The sequence below is a fragment of the Cervus canadensis genome, chromosome 32 (genome assembly GCF_019320065.1).
Source record: "Cervus canadensis isolate Bull #8, Minnesota chromosome 32, ASM1932006v1, whole genome shotgun sequence".
NCBI lineage: Eukaryota > Metazoa > Chordata > Mammalia > Artiodactyla > Cervidae > Cervus > Cervus canadensis.
The window spans coordinates 21,151,915-21,175,290 of record NC_057417.1 but is presented as its reverse complement, the minus strand read 5'-3'; the positions used below and the strand labels follow the sequence as shown (position 1 = coordinate 21,175,290).

The 23,376-nt window shown below is 42.8% G+C and overlaps 1 protein-coding gene across 1 annotated transcript in view; it reads right to left on the bottom strand.

The window, feature by feature from the left end:
* Positions 1-23,376, bottom strand: part of ITGAM (integrin subunit alpha M) — a 35,670-nt gene extending 12,294 nt beyond the window's left edge. The window contains exons 1-14 of the mRNA XM_043456270.1: positions 23,240-23,376; positions 20,602-20,707; positions 17,203-17,306; positions 16,617-16,687; positions 16,353-16,470; positions 15,532-15,662; positions 14,970-15,115; positions 13,844-13,997; positions 12,682-12,832; positions 11,179-11,252; positions 8,962-9,091; positions 8,290-8,432; positions 2,865-3,005; positions 2,572-2,781 (exon numbers count right to left, since the gene is read on the bottom strand). Coding sequence (XP_043312205.1) covers positions 2,572-2,781; positions 2,865-3,005; positions 8,290-8,432; positions 8,962-9,091; positions 11,179-11,252; positions 12,682-12,832; positions 13,844-13,997; positions 14,970-15,115; positions 15,532-15,662; positions 16,353-16,470; positions 16,617-16,687; positions 17,203-17,306; positions 20,602-20,707; positions 23,240-23,267 — 1,707 coding nt within the window. The 5' untranslated portion in view covers positions 23,268-23,376. The remainder of the gene's footprint in view (positions 1-2,571; positions 2,782-2,864; positions 3,006-8,289; positions 8,433-8,961; positions 9,092-11,178; positions 11,253-12,681; positions 12,833-13,843; positions 13,998-14,969; positions 15,116-15,531; positions 15,663-16,352; positions 16,471-16,616; positions 16,688-17,202; positions 17,307-20,601; positions 20,708-23,239) is intronic.

The following is a 23,376-nucleotide window of genomic DNA, read 5'->3' as shown; positions in this document are numbered from 1 at the left end:
TTTTTGTATTTATTTTTAATTCCAAAGTCTGTGGTGTGGGAGAGGAGAATGTGAGTGGAATGGGAGTGTGTGTATGGGTGTGAGTGGATGTGGGTGTCTGGGGGGGTGTGGGTGGGTGTGAGTGGGTGTGAGTATGGGTGGGAATGGGTGCACGGGGGTGTGGGTGAGGGTGGGTGAATGTGTGGACCCTCCCCTTACCCTTGTTTTCCTTTCCAGGGCAAGTTCTGGTGAAGATAAAAGGGCAGAAGGAGCTAGGGCTTTTGCTGTTTACTTTAGATATTTTAACTTATACAAGCATGTAAAGTGTTGTAATAAAAATAAAGTAAAACCAGAGCCTTCAAATCCCATTTACACAAAGAAGCAACAGATGCCAATGAGATAAAAGCTTAACTATAACATTCACAAAATTGTGGATTCACAACTAGAGAGAAACCGGAGAAGCAATGGAGATTCAGTGCAGCCATAAATAAATAAGTAAAATTATTTTCTTAAAAGGAGTGTGTGAAAAATACTAGGGCTGACATAGCATAATAGTCCACACACTAGAATGGGCAAAACTGATCTATGGTGGAAAATAATTGGAACAGTAGCTTCCTCTAGGATGGAGTGGGGTCAGAAATTGACTGGGAGGGGACAGGTGAGAACTTTCTAAAGTGATAATGATGTTCGGTACAGTAAGTGAAATTGCTCAGTTGGGTCCGACCCTGCAACCCCATGGACCGTAGCCTGCCAGGCTCCTCTGTCCATGGAATTTTACAGGTATGTATCTTTGTAGAATTATTGGGGGTTGTTTGTTTGGTTTTTGGTTGTCTGGTCATACCACACAGCTTTCAGGGTCTTAGTTTCCCGATCAGGGATTGAACCCAGGCCATGGCAATGAAAGCACTGAGTCATAACCGCTGGACCACCAGAGAATTCCCAGGATTTGGGGTTATGTTTTTCAAAATTCATTGACTGGCCAAAGATCTGTGCATTTTCTGTCTATACATTTTATCTTAAAATTAACGGTAAGCAAATATTAAATTCTAGTTAAAGATATACATGGTGAGGTATTTAGGGGTGAAGTCGGACTGGTGTTGCAAATTACTTTGAAATGCATTTTAAAATGTGATGAACTGATGAACAGGCAGAAAAGGATGAATATAAGGATGGAGATGTGAAAAAGTAAATCAAGTAAAATATTCATAGATTTTAGCTTATAAATACATGGATGTTCACTGTACATTAAAATTTTTCTTAATAAAATGGAAAATTTTTACTGATGCCTGGGGCTCTGTCCACATGTGCTTCAGTCGTGTCTGACTTTTTGCCACCCCATGGACTGTAGCCCACCAGGCTCTTCTGTCCATGGGATACTCCAAGCAAGAATACTGGAGTGGGTTGCCATGCCCTTCTGCAAGAGATCTTCCCGATCCAGGGATCAAACCCTTGTCTCCTGCATTGGCAGATGGGTTCTTTACTGCTGGTGCCACCAGGGAAGCCCCTGGAGCCCTGACCTCAGACCAATTAAATCAGAACCCTTACTGGCAGGGCCCAGGCACCCAGTTTTTAAGAACTTCAGGTGATGTTAGTGGGGTTGAACCTTGTGAGGGATTTGGCAGGAGTGATGAAGAAACAGAGAAAGGACATAAGAAAAATTTGGGGGGAAAAATGCTGGAAAAAAGTCAGAGACCAGAAGACTGGATGGCCTCAGTGGGCTGTAAGGGAGAAAGCCAGACTGTGGGGGTCCCTCTAGATGGTGGGCTTCATCTGGCAGGAAAGAGGGCACTTCTTCAGAAGGAAACAAGTTGTGGCAATCAACATTTCAAGTGACCAGCCATCAGGATCAGCTGCACAGTTTGCAGGACCCCATGGGGGGAAAACCATGTAGGACTCCTTATTCAAAAGTTGTTAAGAATTTCAAGATGGCCGGAGCAGAGCATTAATCTAAGCACAGCACCCGTTTGAGAGAGGAGCCCTGAGTGACTACACAGGTCACACACCTGTGAAGAATGCAGTCCTGGTAGAATGACCAACCACAGGGCTTCCTGTGTTGTGAGCCTCTCACTGCTAAAATCAAGAGGTTAGTTAGTTACTGTTAGTTGCTCAGTCGTGTCTGACTCTGTGCAACCCCACGGACTGTAGCCCACCAGCCTCCTCTGTCCATGGAATTCTCCAAGCAAGAATACTGGAGTGGGTTGCCATTTCCTCCTCCAGGGGATCTTCCCAAGCCGGGGCTTGAACCCCGGTCTCCTGCATTGCAGATTCTTTACCATTTGAGCCAACAAGGAAGCCCCAAACCAGGACAGATGTGGGGCAAACCAGGTCTACTGGTCATCCTACGAAGACTGAGATTCAGAGGAGAGGAACGTCTACATCCTAACACTTCTGGCTCACCATTCATTACCTCTGAGCCTTCATCTTCCCTCCTGTAAAGGGGCAGCAGTGATGCTGGCCCTGTGCACCTCCTCTAGTTGTCAGAATGAATCTTTTCTGTATTGTTTTTGAAGGTTCTGAAAAGGGCTTCTGGGAGAACTAGCCTGGCAGCTGCGGGAATGTCAATTTAGAAAGGAATAGATGACCCGGCCTCACCTGGCTGTGGGAGGGGTTGATGCCCAGTTCTGAGGTTCCGTGGAACAGGTAGACAGCACCCTGGTTCTCCTGCTCTCCCGGGGCCCCAATGGCCACATCCATCAGCCTGTCCCCATTCACATCCCCCATTGCTGTCAGGGCTGCCCCAAAGCGGCTCCAGGGGTGGCCCGGCTCCCCTCGCAGGACAGCATCACACTGCCACTTAGCTCTCTGCAGAACAAAAAATAGTGTCAGGTCCCACCCCAGGCGACCCCTCCATCCCACACCCAGCCCGGGGTCTCATCACTACTCACCCCCCGGGGAAAGGGGCACACGGACACCTGGCCCCCTCGCATCTGCTCATAGAAATGGGGGGCCCCGATGAGGATCAGGTCAGAGCTGCCATCTCTGTTGACATCCACGGAGCGGAGGGAGGCCCCAAAGTAGGAGCCGATCTGAAAGAGATAAGGCCAAGATCACATACCTCTTCCCACCTAAAACAGGGCATGGGGGTTTTCTCCCTGGGACGTAAAATCACGCCTGCTGAGGCAAGCCCTTTGGAGTAGATGAGATCCTCTCCCTGTTTCATGATCAATCCTTGTTTGAATGTACTGCCAGCTGAAGAGCCTGTTATAGAGTTGATGGGCGGTGGTGAGGATTCACCCTGAACCATGTTCCAGGGAGATGATTAAGGTAGCAAAGAAGTTGGATTTGAAAATACAGACAGGGGCTTCCCTGGTAGTCCAGTGGTTAAGAATCCACCTTCCAATGCAGAGAAAGCAGGTTCTATCCCCGGTTGGGGAACCAAGGTCCCACATGTTGTGGGACAACTAAGCCCGAGTACCATAACTACTGAGGCTGCACACCACCACTAGAGAGAAGCCTGCATCTGCGACAAAGAGTCCTCAAGTTGGCTCCTATGAAATATCCCACGCACTGCAACTAAGCCCCGGAGCAGCCAAAAATAAAATAAATATTTTTTTAATTAAAAAAAAATACGGAGAGAAAAGCCTAGAAGGCCATACAGGATATCCTTTCAATATGTTGGAAGTCTTTAGGGGTAAATCAAAGTTGGCAGTCTGGCTAATAAGGAATCAACTGGCTTGGATGAAAAATAACTATTGCTACAGGAATTTTTTTTGCATGATATTGAGAAATAATGTTTACCTTTTAAAACAGTTTTAAAATATGTTAAAAAAATATCAAGATATGTTCTCTGTAAATGGGTAGACTTCATCCACAGAAATCACCCGTTAAGTCATTCATTCATTCATTCAACAAACAAAGGGTTGCTCTTTGCTGAGTGTGAGGCTGGGTGGTGGAGACGGTGCCTTCAAGGCTTTCGGTTCAGGAGGTTGGAAGGGAGAACAGTACCAGATAAAAGGGAGATGTATATGGAAATTTCTCATTTGTGGGGCAAGTTCTAGGAAGGAAAACTGCAGATGGCACCAAGACAGTGACTTACCACTGTCTGATTTCTGCCCCACACACCTCTGAGGGAAGCCTCCTGATAAGTCTGAGCATATGCATGCTAAGTTGCTTCACCTGTGCCTGACTCTTTGCGACCCTATGGATTGCAGCTTGCCACGCTCCTCTCTCCATGCAGAGGAGACTCTTGCCTGGACTCCCCAGGAGATCTTAATAAATTCTTGCCTGGATTTCTCAAGGCAAGAATCCTGGAGTGGGTTGCCATGCCCTACTCCAGGGGATCTTGCCACTCAGGGATCAAACCCATGTCTCCTGTGTTTCTTGCACTGCAAGAGGCTTCTTTCCTGCTGAGCCATCGGGGAAGCCCCACCTCCCCCACCCCACCCAGCCCCCGCCTCCTCCCCCATAGTTCAATAAAGGCATTTAAGCTTCATCATAAATTCAATAGGATTTTTTTTTCTTTTAGGTCAAGTTTATTGGGTATAATTTCCACATAATAAAATCCAACCTTTTTACTACAGTTTTATGAGTTTTGACAAATACATAAAGTCATGTAATTACCATGATGGTCAAGATTCAGGACAGTTTCCTCACCCCCAAAATATTCCCTTTTGCTGTAATCAACCTCTTTCCTCAGTCATCAGCCCCTGGTAACCACTAATCTGTTTTCTGTCCCTATAGTTTTGCCCTTTCCAGAATGTTATATAAAGGGAATTATACAGTAGGTAGCTTTTCAGATCTGGCTTCTTTCAACTAGAGTAAGCATTTGGGATTCATCCATGTTGTTGCATGTATCATTAATTTGTTCTGATTTATTTCTGACCAGTATTCCATTGTACAGACGTACCACAGTTTGTTTATCCATTACCCAGTTGAGGGATATTCAGGTTGATTCCAATTTGGGGCATTTATGAATAAAGCCACTAGAAACATTCATACGTAGGTTTTCATGTGAATGTCTATTTTTATTTCTCTTGGATAAATACCTAAGAGTGTTATGGCAACTACATATTGAACTTTATAAGATACTGATGAACTTTTCCAAAGTAGTCATTTTTCCAATGCCATTTTTCCATTCTGACAGCAATGTATGGGTGTTTTAATTGCCACACATCCTTGCCAGAACTTGATATTGCAAGCTTTTTGTGTTAATCATACTAATAGGTGTGCAATTGTACCTCACTATGGTTTTAATTTGCATTTCTGTGATGAATTAATGATATGGGACATTCTTTCATGTGCTTATTTGCCATTCACATATCTTCTTTGGTTAAGTGTCTGTTCAAATATTCTGCTTATTTTTGAATTGAATTATTTAACTTCTTGTTGTTGAGTTTTGAGAATCCTTTATGTATTCTGGATATAAGTCTTTTGTCAGATATGTAATTTTATTTTATTTCAAATATGTCATTTTTAAAAAGGAAGGGAAATTTGCAAATATTTTCTTCCAATCTGTAGCTTATCTGTTCATTCTCTTAATAAACAGAGCAAAACTTTTCTTAGTTATCTTTTTTTTTTTCTTTATGGGCCATGTTTTCAGTGTTATATCTAAGAATTCTTCGACTAATGCAAGGTCACAAAAATTTTCTCCTAATGTTTTCTTTCACAAGTATAACAGTTTTACATTTTACATTTAGCTCTATAATCTATTTTGAATTAATCTTAACATGGATCAGTTGACAAGATACGTGTAGAATGTTTTGTTTTGTTTTCTTACTATGGGTGTTCAATTGTTTCAGCACCATTGAACTCTCCATTGAATTGTCTTTGTGTCTTTATTGACAAGCAATTGACTATATATGTGTCAGTTTACTTGAGGCCTGTTCTGTTTCTCTGATATTCCTGCCACACTGTTCTGCTTACTGCAACTTTCATAGGAAGTCCGAAAATTCAGGTAGTCTATGAATCTTCCACTAAATACCTAATAGTGTTCACCTAAGATCTTTTTCAAACCTGTTTTGAATATTTACTTTCTTTGATTTTTTCATATAAATCTTAGAACCAGCTCATTAATTCTACAAATAAATTAGAATTTTGATTGGCATTGTGTTGCATCTATAGATCAACTTGAGAAATAACATCTTAGCAATATTGAGTCTTCCAATCCATCAACACAGTATATCTTTCCATTTATTTAGGCTTTTGATTTCTCTCATTAATGTTTTGTACATTTCGGTATAAAGATACTGTACACATTTTATTAGATTTATACTTAAGTATTTCATGGTCTGGGCTTCTCAGGTGGTACTAATAGTAAAGAACCCACCTGCCAGTGCAGGAGATTCAGGAGACACAGGTTCAATCCCTGGGTCAGGAAGATCCCCTGGAGAAGTAAATGGCAACCCACTCCAGTATTCTTGCCTGGAGAATACCATGGACAGAGGAACCTGGCAGGCTACAGTCTATGGGGGGTCACAAAAGAGTCAGGTATGACTGAGCAACTAAACAACTAAACAACAACAACAATAGTAAATCTATAGTTAACTTAAACTGCCAAACTGTGTTCCATAAGAGCTGTATTATTTTACATTCCCAGCAGCAAAGTATGAAGGTTCCAATTTCTCGACATTCTCACCAACATATGTTATTTTTCATTTTTTTTTTCTCTGAAATAGCCTTTCTAGTGCTATCTCTATTGCGGTTTTGACTTACATTTCCCTAATGACTAGTAATGTCAAACATCTTTTCATGTTCTTATTGGCCATTTGTATATCTTATCTGAAGAAATATCTATCTGAATTCTTAGTCCATTTTTAAATGAAGTTGTCTTTTTATTGTTGAATTGTAAAAGTTCTTTATATATTCTAAATACCAGATCTTTATCAGATATATGACTTGTAAATAGTTTCTCCCATTCTTTTCATTTTCTTTACAGTGTAATTTGATGCTCAATGGTTTTAAATTTAATGAAGTCCAACTTACCTATTTTATATTTGCTTGTGTTTATGGTGGAATGTTCAAAAACTCATTGCCAAGTCTAAGGTTACAGAAATTCACCTAAGAATCTCTCTAAGAGGTTTATAGCTTTTATTTTTACATTTAGGTTTTTGATCCATTTTAAATTAATTTTTGTATATTGTGAGGTAAGGATCCAAATTTATCCATTTGCATGTGGATATCCAGTTAACCCAACATCTTTGTTGAAAATCTTTTTTTCCTTAGTGAATGAACTTGATACCTTTGTTGAAAATCAACTGGCCATAGTTATATGGGCTTATTTCTGGACTTTCAGTTCTATTCCATTGATTATAAGTTTGTCCTTAGCTGTACCATCCTGTCTTGATTACTGTAACTTTAAAGTAAGCTCCAAATTGGAAACTGTGACTCCTCCAACTTAATTCTTCTTTTTCAAGATTGTTTTGGCTACTGCGGGTCTGTTGCATTTTCATATGAACTTCAGAATCAGTTGGCCCATTTCTGCAACATTGTTGAACAAGCCCTATGTTTCTGGGATAAACCACACTGGGTCATGATGTATTATTCTTTTTATAGATTGATGAATTCAAGTTGCTAACACTTTCTTAAAAACAGTTTTTGCAGGGGTGATATTCAAAATATTGACCTCCTAGGACTGCTCAGGCAGCAACCACAGGCTTAGCTGAAGTCGGTCCTAGAAGTCTTCTGAGTCAGGTTGTGTCTGACATCATAGTTGCTAGATTATGGTGAAGTTCAAACAGTACTGGGTGAGGGGACCAGAGTGCATGGTGGGGGTCGGGGTGGGGGAGGATGTCTCAACGAAGCAGTTATTTATTGACAGATGTAGAATTATTTCAATATTTTAATAACTAATACAGTTTCCTTGTTAAAACAGTGAAAGTGCTAATCACTCAGTCATGTCCCACTCTTTGTGATCCCAAGGATCAAACTCAGGTCTCCCCCATTGCAGGCAGATTCTTTACCGTCATAGCCATCCTGGTTATGGACTGGTCAAATGCCAGTTTTGTGTACAAATAGACTTGTAGAGAGCTCTGGACAGGTCAAGTGTTGGTATTTACTATTATCAGAAAAGTGAGGACACAATATTTTCAAATGCAAGTTTGTCCCAGAGTTGGTCCCACTGCTCTCTAGCTTAAAGCCCTCTGAAATCTGCTTTACAAAACTCTGCCACACCTTATATATATGACTGAGTCCCTTTGCGGTCCACCTGAAACTACCGCAACACTGATAATCAGCTATACTCCAATACAAAATAAAAAGTTTAATAAAAAAAAAACTCTGCTCCATTGGCACCTGGTGATGCCCATCCTGGAAGCCCTCAGTTCCCAGGGTACTTCTGTTGGTACATCCATGCCCTACATACTCGGCACTCACCTGGCTTCCTTTGATTTCAGCGTTTTTCTCCCAAACACCTGCATTCTGTCTAAATATCACCACCAGGCCAACGTGCTGATATCGAGGCGCTCCCAGAAACAGGCTTTGCACCCGGTTCCGCAAGGTGACTTCGGCAGCATAACCTGAAGATGATGAATTAAGAGGAGAAAGTGCTTTCCCTCAGAGACTCTGCCTCCACCAACAGGACTGTCCCATGAGTAGGGGCAATGGGGCTGCCCCGCGGTTGTGAGATTGGGGTAATTGAACCCGGCACTCTATTCCTCTTCATTTGTTGTTGTTGGTAGTGGTGTTATTGTTTAGTCACTAAGTCATATCCAACTGTTTTTGACTCCATGAACTGTAGCCCACCAGGCTCCTCTGTCCATTGGATTCTCCAAGCAAGAATACTGGAGTGGGTTGCCATTTCCTTCTCCAGGGGATCTTCCCAACCCAGGGATTGAATCTGAGTCTCCTGCATTGGCAGACAGATTCTTTACCTCTGAGTCACCAGGGAAGCCCATTCCTCCTCATTAGCATAATTAAAATGAGGTTTTGATATTTCTGTCTTTAAATCTATCCCAAGAGCCTGTGAAAGATCCAAGGACATCTACACTGGTTGAATTATGCCACATCCTGACCCCTTCTTAGAGTAACTCTGCCCTCTCTACTTACCCAAGTAAGCATCATTCATATCTGAATCTACCCTGGTTGTATTGATGAAAGTGATTTTATCCTTTGACGTATGCAGAAAGGCTCCACCAGCCCAATCAAAGCTCCCCACAGCACCCAGCAAGGGACCATCCTGGGAAAGAAGGTAGAATAAGATTAAGAAATCTAGAGCTTCAGTGCCATCAAAATCCCAATGGTATTTTTCACAGAAATAGAACAAACAATCCTAAAATTTGTATGGGATCACAAACGATACCAAATAACCAAAGCATTTTGAGAAAAAGAACAAGTTAGAGGCATCACACTTCCTGGATTCAAACTATATTGCAAAGCTATAGTAATCAAAACAGGATGATATTGTCATAAAAATAGATGCATAAGTCAATGGAACAGAATAGAGAACCGTTTATATATGAATGTATATAAACCCATACATATGTTCTTCTTATGTATTGTGGGCTTCCCTGGATAGCTCAATGGTAAAGAGTCTGCCTACAAGGCAGGAGACATGGGTTCAATCCCTGAGTTGGGAAGATCCTCTAGAGAAAGAAATGGTAATCCACTCCAGTATTCTTATCTGGGAAACCCCATGGACAGAGAAGCCTGGTAGGCTAAAGTCCATGGGGTCATAAAACAGTTGGACACGACTTAGTGAATTTACAACAAAGGACAGAATAATATACATTGGGCAAAGGATAGTCTCTTCAATAGATGGTTTTGGGAAAATTAGACAGCCACATGCAAAAGAATGAAACTGGACCACTGTTTTACACTATTCACAAAGATCAATTCAAAATGGACAAAAGACTTGAACATAAGGTCAGAAACCATAAAACTCCAAGAAGAAAACATAGGTAGTAATCTCCTTGACATCAGTCTTGGCGATGATTGTTTGAATTTAACACCAAAAATATAAGCAGTAAGACTACATTAACTAAAAAACTTCTTCATAGCAAAGGAAACCAACAACAAAATTAAAAGGTAACTTATAGAGCAGGAGAAAATATTTTCAAATAATATATCATATATCCATATTTGGGTTAGTACCCAAAATATATAAAGAACTCATACCACTCAAAAGTTTGTTTTAAAACCTGAATTTTAAATGGGCAAAAGATCTGAAAAGACATTTTTCCAAAGAAGACATACAGATGGCCAAGACATACATGAAAAAAAAAGCTCAACATCACTAATCATCAAGGAAATGCAAACCAAAATCACAATGAGCTATCACTTCACACCTGTTGGAGGGGCTGTCATCACAAACAGAAGAAATAAGTGTTGCTGAGGATGTGAACAAAAAGGAAACCTTATACACAGTTGGTGGAAAAGTAATTGGTATAGCCACTATGGAAAAGAATAAGGAGGTTCCTCAAAATTTTTAAATTAAAACTAGTATGATCCCAGCAATCATACTTCTGGGTAAATATCCAAAAGAAATGAAAATACTAACTTGAAAAGGTGTCTGGGACTTCCCTGGTGGTTCAGTGGTTAAGAATCCTCCTGCCAATGTAGGGGACACAAGTTCAATCCCTGGTCTGGGAAAGTCCCACATACTGTAGAGCAACTAAGCCCATGCACCTCAAGTACTGAAGCCCATGCACGTAGAGCCCATGCTCTGCAACAAGAGAAGCCACTGCAATGAGAAGCCTGTGCACCGTAACTAGAGAGTAGCCCCTGCTCTTAGAGTAGCCCCCACTTGCCACAGCTAGAGAAAGCAATGTGCAGCAATGAAGACCCAGCACAATCAAACATAAATAAATTAGCTTTTAAATGATGCTACTGAACTTGTTTCCAGAGCAGAAACAGACTCACAGACATAGAAAACAAATTTATGATTACCAAAGAGGAAAGTGGGAGAAGGGATAAATTAGGAAACTGGGATTTATAGATACACACTACATATAAAACAGATAAACAAGGTCCTACTGTATAGCACAGGGAACTGTATTCAATATCTTATTGTAGCCTATAATGGAAAAGAATATGAAAAAGAATATAAATATATATATATAGAGAGAGAGAGAGAGAACTGAATCACTTTGCTGTACACCAGAAATTAATACAACACTGTAAATTAACCATACTTCAATATTAAAAAAAGAAAAAAAGATGTACCTCCCAACAGGTACCCAGCACAGAGAACAGCCCCCAAACCTTTGCACCTCTTCTCCCACTTTGTCTCACCCCTCAACTCCAATTAAACAAAAGGCCACTTACGGAGGTGAAGGCAGCACTGAAACCTTCCTGAGACATCTCATATTCAAAGGAACTGGTACTTCCTGTCTGCGTACCTGTGAAGAAAAGAGCACTCTACATTAAAGAAAGCAGAAGAACCAAGAACAGGGGCTGGAAACTCAAATGCTATCGCAACCAGACAAAAGGAGCCTCAGATGAGGGCCATACAACCCACTCCCCTTATTTTACATTTCCTCTGTTATGCTTTTCTTTTGTTTTTCACTTAAGTTATAGTTAATCTACAATATTAATGTCAGTTTCAGGTGAAGAGCATAGTGATTCAGTATTTTCGCAGATTATACTCCTTTATAGGTTATTACAAGATAATGGCTATAATTTATATCTTTGTTGCTTATCTAGCCGTATTGCTGTTGTTCAGTCACTAAGTTGTGTCCAACTCTTTGCACCCCCATAAATTGCACCACACCAGGTTTCCCTGTCCTTCACTATCTCCTGGAGTTTGCTCAAACTCATGTCCATTGAGTCTGTGATGCCCTCCAACCATCTTATACTCTATCACTCCTTTCTCCTGCCCTCAATCTTCCCCAGCATCAGGGTCTTTCCAATGAGTCAGCTCTTCACATCAGGTGGTCAAAGTATTAGAGTTTCAGCTTCAGTATCAGTCCTTCCAATGAATTTTCAGAGTTGATTCCCTTTAGGATTGACTGGTTTGATCTCCTTGCTGTCCAAGGGACTCTCAAGAGTCTTTTCCAGCACCACAATTCAAAAGCATCAATTCTTTGTTGCTCAGCCTCCTTTATGATCCAACTCTCACACGACTACTAGAAAAACCACAGCTTTGACTATATGGACTGTTGTCAGCATGTGGCCCCTTTTTAATATTTATTTTTATTTATTCGGCTGCACTGGGTCTTAGATATGGGTGCAGGATCCAGTTCCCTGACCAGGGATCAAACCCTGGCTCCCAGGATTGGGAACATGGAGTCTTAGCCACTAGACCACCAGGGAAGGCCGCATATGCCCCTTTTAAAGGGATGGTGGCTATTTGGTTCCAATTATTTTTTGTCCAGTGGGTATATGGTCCTCAAGGTGTCTAATCTTCCAAATTTTCAAGAGAAACCATAAATTGACTGTATGTGAACATTCCCCCAATTTTTAAATTCTTTCCTTCAAAAAACATTTACTGAACATGCTTCATGTACCAGGCATTATTCTAAGCACTGGAGATACAGCAGTGAACGAAACAGACAAATGTTGGCAACACATCCAAATTTGGGGAAAATACCATATGGGATTTGTCTCCCCTACCTCTAATTTTGCAGCCAAGACTTGCAAAATTAGATCTTTCTATTTCAAAGAAATGGAGCGAGAGGCTGGAGTTGTTGAGAACAAGAGGAAGAAGAGAGTTGATGATGAGGGTCAGAATGCCAAGGGCTAGGCGGTCCTTGTTTCTTGAGGGAAATACATGTTTGGGGGTAAGGGGCTGCCTTGGAGCTGCTCCAGGATTACAAAACCTTAGCTTACCCTCAATTGCAAAGATCTTTTCTTGAAGCTGGTTCTGAATGGTCTTCAGAGCTTCGAAGTTATTCACCCGGAACACGTGGTCAGCAGATGGCTTAGATGCAATAGTATGGAGCTCCTTTTGAGTGTTCTCACCACTAAAAGCATCTCCCACCTGTTAGCAAAAAACAGAGGTCGAATCAGACAATTTCTGGAAGTAGCACTCTCCTCCAGCAAAGAACATTCTACAGGAAAAGAATCTGAAAATATCTGTCCAAGGAAGGAATGTACCAGAAGGCCCCCGGGACGGGGCTGCCAGGTACGGTGGAGCAGGTTGTATACTCTACATTCTGTCAAGGGGGAAATTGCGGCTGAAATTCAGCCTTTGGTCCATTTGCTGTGCCATGCCTCCTGACATGGAACTGACCTCTCTTTAGAGGACAGGGAGTTTTCTCCTTCACATGAATTTGTTTCCCACTTGCCAAGCCAGGGACCCCAGATGATACATCTTTCTATGCCATACAAGATACTGTAGTAATTTGATGACACTGATGTGCCCAACCCGTTACCCCTTCCTGTATCCAAGCCCTTTCCCCAAAGCTTTGCTGTGCCCTCCTCCTCCTGGTAGAGTATTCTGCTCCATTCATTGTCTCTGGGCTCTGCCACATGTATTGCTTTAGCTCTCAGATATTATTACATGTGATACAAACAGAGGCTTGAAAAAATGCTCGCAACATTTCTACTTGCTCTTTTGTTCCTCCGCTTTTACCATGAGAACATGCCCAGGCTAGCCCACTGGAGGAAGAGACACATGGAACACAAGCATCAAGCTACCCCAGCCCCAGGAGACAAACATGGCAACCCTCAGACATGGAGAGAGCTCAGTCAAGATCAGCAGAGCCACCAACCAGCCTGCAGCTGATTACAGACACATGAGTGAGTCCAGCTGGGACCAGAAAAACTGCCCAGCCTGACCCACAGACTCACTTACCGTTTTAAGCCACTGAATGTTGGGATCATTTGTTATACAGCATCATTGCAACAGTAGTTCGCTAGACAGGTGCATCTGTGCTAGCAGAGATGACCCTGGCCCCATTTTGACTTTATTGATGCTTGCAAGTTCAAAGGAGGGTGTGTTTGAGTAGAAACCCACACAAGTATCAAGTCGGAGAGCCACATTTCCTACCCCAATGACGTAGCGAATGATCCCTTTTCTATCAGCTTCAGGGATGACATCGCTATACTCCAAAGGATCGAGATATTTTTCCCCATCTGTGATGACAATCATGATCTTAAGGGCATGATTCCGGGCTCCACGGCTGCTGTGAAACAGTTCTCTTCTATCCAGGGTAAAGGAGAGAAAAGTCAAATTCAAGCAGACAGAGATGCGCTTAATACCAGGAAAGGAACATCAGCAGTTACAGATGCAACTGGACTCTGTCTAGAAGGCACTTATGCTCCCCTGGGACAAACGCTGAGCTGTAGGTGCCCCAAGATCTGGAAGGGCAGCAGAAGAACAGGAAAGTAGAAGGAAAAGAATCCTTCATTGCTTTTATATTCTTTGGCATAGGCTGATTTTTTAAATTGAGTACTATTCCTTCTAAATTAAAAAGTTGACAGCTTATTTATGCCTTCATCAGACCTCTCCTGATGACTCTCCAGCTCGTCTTCCTGCACTTTTGTCTCAACCCCTACCCTTGCCTCTAAACACACACACACACACACACACACACACACACACAGATCAGAGGGAACTTTCCAAAACAAGATATGGGTACATCTCCCCACTGAAAACTTGAATGGATGCATTGGCTTTTCAGTTGCCTTGCTAACCTGGCCTCAACTGATCTTTCTACACTCCCTCCAGCCTTGCCCTCTCTCCCCCTAATCCCTGCCTTGTTGTTGCTTAGTCGTTCAGTCATGTTTAGCTCTTTGCAACCCCATGGACCAGAGCCCACCAGGTTCCTCTGTCCAGGGATTTCCCAGGCAAGAACATTGCAGTGGGTTGCCATTTCCTTCTCCAGGGGATCTCCCGACCCAGGGATGGAACCCATGTCTCCTGCATTGCAGGCGAATTCTTTACTGCTGAGCCACCAGGGAAGCCCTTACTCTCACTTTTACTCACAATTTGTATGTCATGAACATACCAGGCACAGTCCCTCCTCCACACCTAACTCAAACCGCCCCATCCACTGGAAATACCCTCTACCCCAGCCCTTTCTGAACAATACCCCTTTATCCTGCAAAGCTCAGCCAAAAAAAAAAAGAGAAAAATTCCTCCTTTCATCCTAAGCAAAGAGGGAAGAGCTTACACCACTTTGCGGATCCCCGTGGCTGTGTGTGTCCACCCCTGCAGCTGTCTTATTGGCCCCACCAGCAATTTCGGGTCAGAGTTTCTCTTGAAATCATTGAAGGTGAAGTGAGTCCGGAAGTCATTCGAGTACTGCATCAGAGAGAACTGGGAACAGGCACCTGTATTAGACTGGAGAAGGCACCACTCCTCCCACTTAGCTATCTCCCAGAAAGCTCTCCATAAATCCTGAAATAGTCCAGGCTCCAAATTCCTCCAAATTCTGCCCCATCCCAGCCCTTCTGCCTCACCAGGAGGACCCCGATTGGCCATCAGCTCCCACTTCTCAGACTAGAACTTAGCCAGAGATGACAAATGGGTTTCATGTCCCACCCAAGCCCTATCAATTATTGTGCCTGCTTTACAGAGGGCTGGAAGAAGGCTGAAGCTGCATCCAGTCAGAGAAAGACAGCAAATCATGAAAGAAAATGCTGATCAACTGGCAATTTGGCACCATCTGGACAGGAAGTAGGACACGACCCGCCTTAGGCAGGCGGTTTCCTAACCTACCCATTTGCACTTACCAAGGTTTTGGACTTTTGGAATTGACTCATCACAGTTGAGACAAATTTCTTCATCCGATCAAAGTCTTCTGGGAAGATGCTACCAGAGCCATCAATCAAAAAGGCAATGTCACTGTCTTGCTGAGGGCACCCTGCGGGAAAAGGAAGAGAAACTAAGTACAAGAGACTCGGGCTCATTTTTTTTTTTTAATCAGCTGTCTGCTGAGCAATGAGAATGAAAGGCAGACAAAATGACAACCATGTGCCTAGCTAAACAAAAACATATGACAAAGTGGTGTGGGAAACTTAAAATTAGTTCGTTCTGCTCAAGGCAGGGAAAGTAGAGTTATCACAGCTACCTCATAGAAGAATAAGAAATAATTTGCAGACTTCCCTGGTGGTCCAGTGGTTAAGAATCCGATCTCCCAGTGGGACATGGGTTCGATCCCTGGGGCAGGAAGTATCCACATGCCGCAGGGCAAGTGAGCCCATACGCCACAACTACTAAGCCCACGTGCGCTGGAGCCCATACTCCGAAACAAGACAAGCCACTAGAATGAGAAGCCTGAGCCCCACATCTAGAGACTAGCCCTAGCTCACTGCAGCTAGAAAAAATCCCCCGACCAGCAATGAAGACCCAGCCCAACCAAAAATAAATAATTTTCTTAAAAAAGAAAGAAGAAAAGCCTGGAATGTTTAAGAGTGAAAACTGAAGAGAGACACTGGAACCCAGTTTCCTCACCCTTCTGCACCAAGATCTGTAAATAACCCCCCAGACTACGAGCCCCTCAGCCCAGTCCTGCCCAGGGCCCTCCAGTCTCACACTGCTCCTCTGTACCCACCTCTGAGAGCCTCGGGGATCGTCCTGGGTTGCTGGCGTAGATTGGATCCAAACAAGAAGCAGAGGCCATTTGCATAGGCGTTCTCCTTGCAAATTTGGTGCACTGTGGGGCCACAGGCCTAGGGGGCAGGGAAACAGTGGGAGGCGCTGTCTCTGTTCCCTGTCCTTTCAACCCAGCACCTCCACCCATCAAGACCCCAGGCCCAGCAGCCTTGGGCCCCCAACTCCTTCCCTCGGAACGCTCCCATGACCCCAGGCAACTCACCAGCAGCCGGAAAGGGTTGGCAGCAAAAGCAAGAGACAAGCCCAGGGACATGTTCACAGCCTCCGGGGGAACTGAGAGGACAGATATACACATGGTCAGCCTTGGGGGATGGAAGGGACTCTGTAAGAGCTAGATGGGCTTCCCTGACGACCCAGCGGTAAAGAGTCTGCCTGCCAGTGCAGGAGACTGGGGTTCGATTCCTGGGTCAGGAAGATCCCCTGGAGGACGAAATGGCAACACACTCCAGTATGCCTGAATGGGAAATCCCATGGACAGAGGAGCCTGGCAGGCTACAGTCCATGGGGTCTCCAAGAGCTGGACATGACTCAGCGACTAAACAACAAGAGCTGGACTGGGGTCACCTCAACCTGGGAGATTCGGAGGTCTGACAGATCCAAAGAGGCACGTAGGTCATAGAAAGGGACAAGGAGGGGGGTGCCTGAGAGTGATTGCATACAGTTCAGAGGCCGAGGAGCTGCCCCCCGAGCACCCCACCACAGACCCCAGGACAAAGGCCTGACAGGTCCAGCTGTGTGCAGGGGTGGAATCCTAGCCCTGGGTCCCGGCCAGGGGCGCGATGACTCACCCTGCAGGGAAATGGCCTCACACCTGCCCAAGCTGTAGTCACACTGGTAGAGGCCGCCTGTTTGATTAGCAGCCTTTACCTCCTGGGGGGCTCCAACCACCAGCCTGGGGGGAGAGGGGAAACAGGTCACCACGATGACAACTAGGGAGGAGACCACTCAGAGGAAAAGTGGGGGGGCCACCCTCGCAGGGATTCCCCTCCTCCCCACAACAGGAAGAAGACTCAGCAAAGAAAAAATGAGGAATTTATTTTTAAACCATTGTTTGTTTATTGTGAATATTCTCGTAATCCAGTCATTTGAATTTATGGTCCCAAGGGTCACTTCAGTAAGTTCAAAAATTTCTAAATCGTGAAGGTAGACAGTCTACTTTCCTAACTTGAAAGCATTTCCCTCTTCCTGTCAGGCAAGGATGCAATATTGCAGAGTGGAAAGGAATAGAGGCCTTGGAGTTTTACTGTTTGAAATCAAAATTTAGTGCCACCCTTAATTCCTGTGTGACCTTGAAGGACTGAATTAATTACCTTATTATTCTTCAATGTTCTCATCTCTAAAATACAGAGAACAGTAGTACCTACCTCAAAGTTATTATCATGATTAAACGAGTTAGTCCATGTACAGTTCCCAAACAGGAAAATGTCTGGGGACTTCTCTGGCAGTCCAGTGGTTAAAATTCTGCACTTCCATTGTAGAGGGCATGGGTTCAATTCCTGGTCAAGGAACTTCCCTGGTGGTCCAGTGATTAAGACTTCTGCACTTCCACTGTAGAAGGCATGGGTTCAATTCCTGGTCAGGGAACTAAGATCATGCCTGCAATATGGCACAGCCAAATTTTTTTTTTTTAATTTTTTAAGATAGGAAAATGTTTAATCTTGGAGTGAGAAGAGTCCTTCTAAGGAGGACATAATATATCCAGAAGTCATTTTTAAATGAATACAGTCAACTCCACAAGTTTTTTAGTTTTTTTTTTTTTTTTTATCATGCCACAAGGCATTTGAGATCCTAGTCGCCAACCAAGGGTCAAACCCGTGCCCCCTGCCACAGAAGCACAGAGTCCTAACCACTGGACTACCAGGGAAGTCCCCCCAACAGTCATTTAAAATAAATTTCTGTATGTGATCTACTACCAAAAACAAAGTCAAAAAATAAACGATAAACTGGGGGAGGGAGATGAACACCCAGACTATTTCCTCAGTAGTCAGATTTCCCACAGATCAAGAAGGCAAAAAAAAAAGAGAGAGAGAGGAAGATGGGCCACAGATAAGGTGGAAAAAAAGTGCTCACAGAAAAGGAAATAAATCTCTCTTAAAAGAAGAAATGCAATTTATTTTCTTTCCACTTATTTTTATTAGTTGGAGGCTAATTACTCTACAATATTGTAGTGGTTTCTGCCATACATTGACATGAATCAGAGAAGTGCAATTTAAAACTAAATTGAGATACCATTTCTTCCCTATTTGATTTACAAAGATCGTTAAGTTTGCTAACACTTTGGGTTGGCTAAGTGGTGGGGAAGTAAGTGTTTGCACAAATTTCTGGTTCGAGTACAAAGTGTTGCCACCATCATAGAAGGTAATCTGGAAAAATCTATTAAAATTACATACGCACATATACCCTTGGATCCAGCGATCCTAGTTTTAAGAATTTACTTCCAAAATACACTTGCTCATGTACAAAATGTCAGCATTGTTTATAAAGCAAAAGTTGGGAAACAATCCAATATCTGCTCAGAAGAGATTTAAATGTAACAAAAAAGTAAATTACAGTATTTCCAAATAATAGATAATAATAAAAATAGAATATGATGTCAGCATAGAAAAGAACAAGGAAGCTCTTTATATACTTATTCAGTAAAATCAGCAAGCTCAGCTGATTTTTAAAAAATTGCAGAAGACAGTTTAGAGCAGAAGTTGGCAAACTTTTTCTCGAAGAAAGGTGCTATTTCCATAAGCATTATTTTTGTAAAAGTAAATATTTTAGGCTTTGCAGGCTATAGACTCTGTGTCCCAGCCTCCCTGTTCTGCTACTGTGCTCCAGAGCTGCCATAAATAATAAATGACTAGAGATTGTCTTACTAAGTGAAGTCAGTCAGAAAAAAAAAATACAATATCACTCATATGTGGAATCCAGTAAAAAAAAAAAGAAAAAGGTATAAAAATGAACTTACAAAACAGATACAGACTCACTGATTTCAAAAACAAACTTATGGTTACCGAAGGGGAAACGTAAGTGGGAGAGATAAATTAGGAATTTACTATTAACATACATACACTGCTGTATATAAATTAGATAACCAAAACAAGGACCTATGGTATATAGTACAATGAACTCTACTCATTTTTTCTGTAATAACCTATATGGGGAAAGAATCTCAAAAATAATGAATATATGTACATGTATAACCAAACCACTTTGCTGTACATCTGAAACCAGCACAACATTGTAAATCAGCTATACTCCAATAAAAAATTCAAGTATTAGAAAATAATAATCACAATAATAGTAACAATAATAAATGGCAAGTAGGGGGTGGGGTGGCCGATTGTCAATAAAATGTATTTACAAAAATAGGCAGCAGGCTGTGGTTCGAGTACAACATGTGCTACAAATTGTGTGCAGGATGGGTGTTAGAAAAAATGTGGTCTATGCAGTGTAGAACACCTCTGAAAGAACACATGAGAAACCACTTACCAGGGACCCTGCTGGGGAGGCAACTGGGGGAGGAGAGGGAGGAAGAGGTTTTCTATCACACTCTTTCGTATGTTTTGAATTTATTACTCCGATAAATTAAGAAAAACAGGAAATCAAGGAAATTTCTAATTTTTTCAGGTATGTTGTCTTTTTTTTTAATTGGAGGGTAATTACTTTATATTATTTTGTTGGTTTCTGCCATACATCAACATGAATCAGTCATGGGTATACATATGTCCCCTCCCTCTTAAGCCTCCCTGCCACCTCCTAGCATCCCATCACTCTAGGTTGTCACAGAGCCCCGGGTTGAGTTCCCTGAGTCACACAGAGAATTCCCACTATCTATTTTACATATGGTAATGCATATGTTTCAGCATTACTCTCTTAAATTGTCCCACTCTATCCTTCCCTCGCTGTGTCCACAAGTCTGTTCTTTACGTCTGCATCTCCTTTGCTGCCCTGCAAATAGGTTCATCAGTAATTGTCTCTCTAGATTCCATATATGTATGTGTTCATATAAGATATTTGTTCCTCTCACTTACTTCACTCTGTATAATAGGCTCCAGGTGATATTCCATTGTATACATTTACCACATCTTCTTTATCCATTCATCAGTTGATGGACATCTAGGTTGCTTCCATGTCCTAGCTAGGTATGTTAAATCTTGAATGGAAAGAGTGTGGGCAGGGAGTGCCCCTGCAACCCTTACCGGGATCCCTGAATCTGGACCACGCTCTGCCCGAAGCCCCTTGCGTTGTTTTGGAAGATGACTGCTTTTTCTGTGTCCAGGTTGAACCCATGACATAAGGCCAAGGCTGGAGGGAGAACAAGGAGGTGGAAGTCAGGAAGTGATATGGAAACAGTTAAGAAAGCAGCCTGGGACTTTCCTAGTGGTCCAGTGGTTAAGACTCTGAGCTTGCAATTCAGGGGGCACAGGTTCCATCCCCAGTTGAAGAACTAAGATCCCACATGCCACAGAACTTGGCCAAAAAATTAAATTAAATTTAAAAATAAGAAAGATTTTAAAAAGAAAGAAAGCAGCCTGCTCTCTTGCCCCAAGCATATTCCTGTCAGGATTCACCCTAGCCTTACATGGAGATGGGTCCCCCCCAGGTCCCAGCCTGGAGCAGAGGTCACCACACTCTTCCTATAAAGGGGTACATGCTAAGTCCCTTCAGTCGTGTCCAATTCTTTGCAACCCCATGGACTATAGCCCACCAGACTCCTCTGTCCATGGGATTCTCCAGGCAAGAATATTGGAATGGGTTGCCATACCCTTATTCAAGGGATCTTCCTGAAGCATGGACCAAATCCATGTGTCTCACATCTCTTGTATTGGCAAGCAAGTTCTTTACCATTAGCACCACTTGGGAAGCATTCTATAAAGGGTTCAATAGTAAATATTTTAGGCTTTGTGGACCAAGAAGCAAGTGGAATCTAACTATGTATGTATTTATATAAGAAAAGAAGGGGCTTCCCTGGTGGTTCAGACAGTAAAGAATTTGTCCACAATGTGGGAAACCCAGGTTCGATCCCTGGGTCAGGAAGATCCCCTGGAGAAGGGAATGGCAACCCACTCCAGTATTCTTGCTTGGAAAATTCATTGGACAGAGGAGCCTGGCAGGCTACAGTCCATGGGGTCACAAAGAAGTGGACACAACTGAGCAACTACACTTTCACTTTCAAGAAAAGAAAAAATGCATTTCTCATGAAGGAAATTAAAAATATAATAATTGAGTAAAAGTTCTTTTAATACAATTTTGCTGATGAGACAGATGGAATTTTGCAAGAGAACTAACACTTTGCTTCATTGGGATTTAAAGTTAGTATTCCTTGTCATGGATCAATTACAAATATTCTTCTGGATCTCATGGCTCCAAATATTCATCTGGGACCCATGTACAAAAACACATGGTGGAGTCCTCACATTATGCCCCCAGAGTACAGTTTGCTGACTCCTGGCCTTGGAACACCAATATTGGGTATAACAGAAGAAATTTTGATATATTGAGCTATGGGAAGTCATTCTGGCTTCTGTGCATGCTAAGTCACTTCAGTGGTGTCCGACTCTTTGTGATCCCATGGACTGTAGCCTGCCAGGCTCCTCTGTCCATGGGATTCTCGCAAGGATACTGGAGTAGGTTGCCATGTCCTCCTCCAGGAGATCTTCCAGTAGGAGGTTTGATCCAGGAGACACAGATTTGATCCCTGGTCTGGAAAGGTCCCACATGCTGCAGGGCAACTAAGCCCATGCACTACAACCACAGAAGCCCTAGAGCCCGTGCTCTGCCTCAAGAGATACCACCATAATCAGATGCTCTCGCACCACAACTAGAGAGTAGCCCCTGCTTGCCACAGCTAGAGAAAGTCTGCATGCAGCAGTGAAGACCCAGCGCAGCCAAAACTAAATAAAAATTTTAAAATAAAAAAACAAAGATGAAATGCCTCCTTTCCTGGGGCGCCAATGCTATTCCTGCTTTGATGATAAGACTTCCTTCCCAGGTGCCAAGTCCATACCAACTTTCTGTGTACTTTCTGATGATCTGTTTGGCTTTCATGTCTCTTGAAACCTCGAAAGAATGCCTCCCTGACTTGTTTGATGTGCTTTCTTCTGACAAAACATAAAACTATGTCCAAAACCCTGCTTCTCTGGAGCAGTTCCTCCAAGTTCTCAGGAGGCTGTCTCCTGGGCTATAGTCCTCAGTTTGACTCAAAAAACAAATGAACAAAAAAACCTCTTTTCTTGTTTATTGATTATTTCCATCAATAGGTACATTCAACCCCTCTCTGAGCCCCACCCTAGGTTCCCACTCCACTGATTTGCCCAACAGTAAGTTCCTAAAGACTCCATTAGGTAAGTTCCTCGCTGTGCAACTCACAAGCATTTCTTTCCCCTCTTTGACTCAAACGCCACAAAACACAGACAAAAAAGGAAACGAACTTGAATCATTTCAGTCAGTCAGTCATTTGACAAACATTTACACCTGGGTCCTTGGAAAAGAGGAGACAAACAGGCGGAATCCAAGAAAAAATCACTCTGAGAAGAGAAGCCAAGATCTACTATGCACCCTTTAATATGTCTTTTCACCTCTCTACACCTCAGTTTCCTCATCCGTGAAGAAGGGACCAACCAAATCCAGGGCATACTCTATGAACCGAGTCATTTATCCAAGCTTCTGTGATCATCCCATTTCGGTCTAGTTCTACTTCGTGAATCCTTTCACCTTCCTCCAATCCCCTTTGGCTCTCCCCAGTCTCACTCCTAAGTATTCTGGACCCTTTCTCTCCACTCACAAACTCAAAAACTCCCCTCCTCCTTCCCCAAGAACCCCCAGCTCCAGGCATACCTGTTAGTAGAAGGATCCTGTGATTCATAGCTGGAGACAGCAGGAACCGTAAGGCTGCAGGCACCACTGAGCCACTTCAAGGAAGCCACCAAAGCCAAGAAGGACAGAAAAAGAGAAGTAGGAGGCAGAAGTCTGTC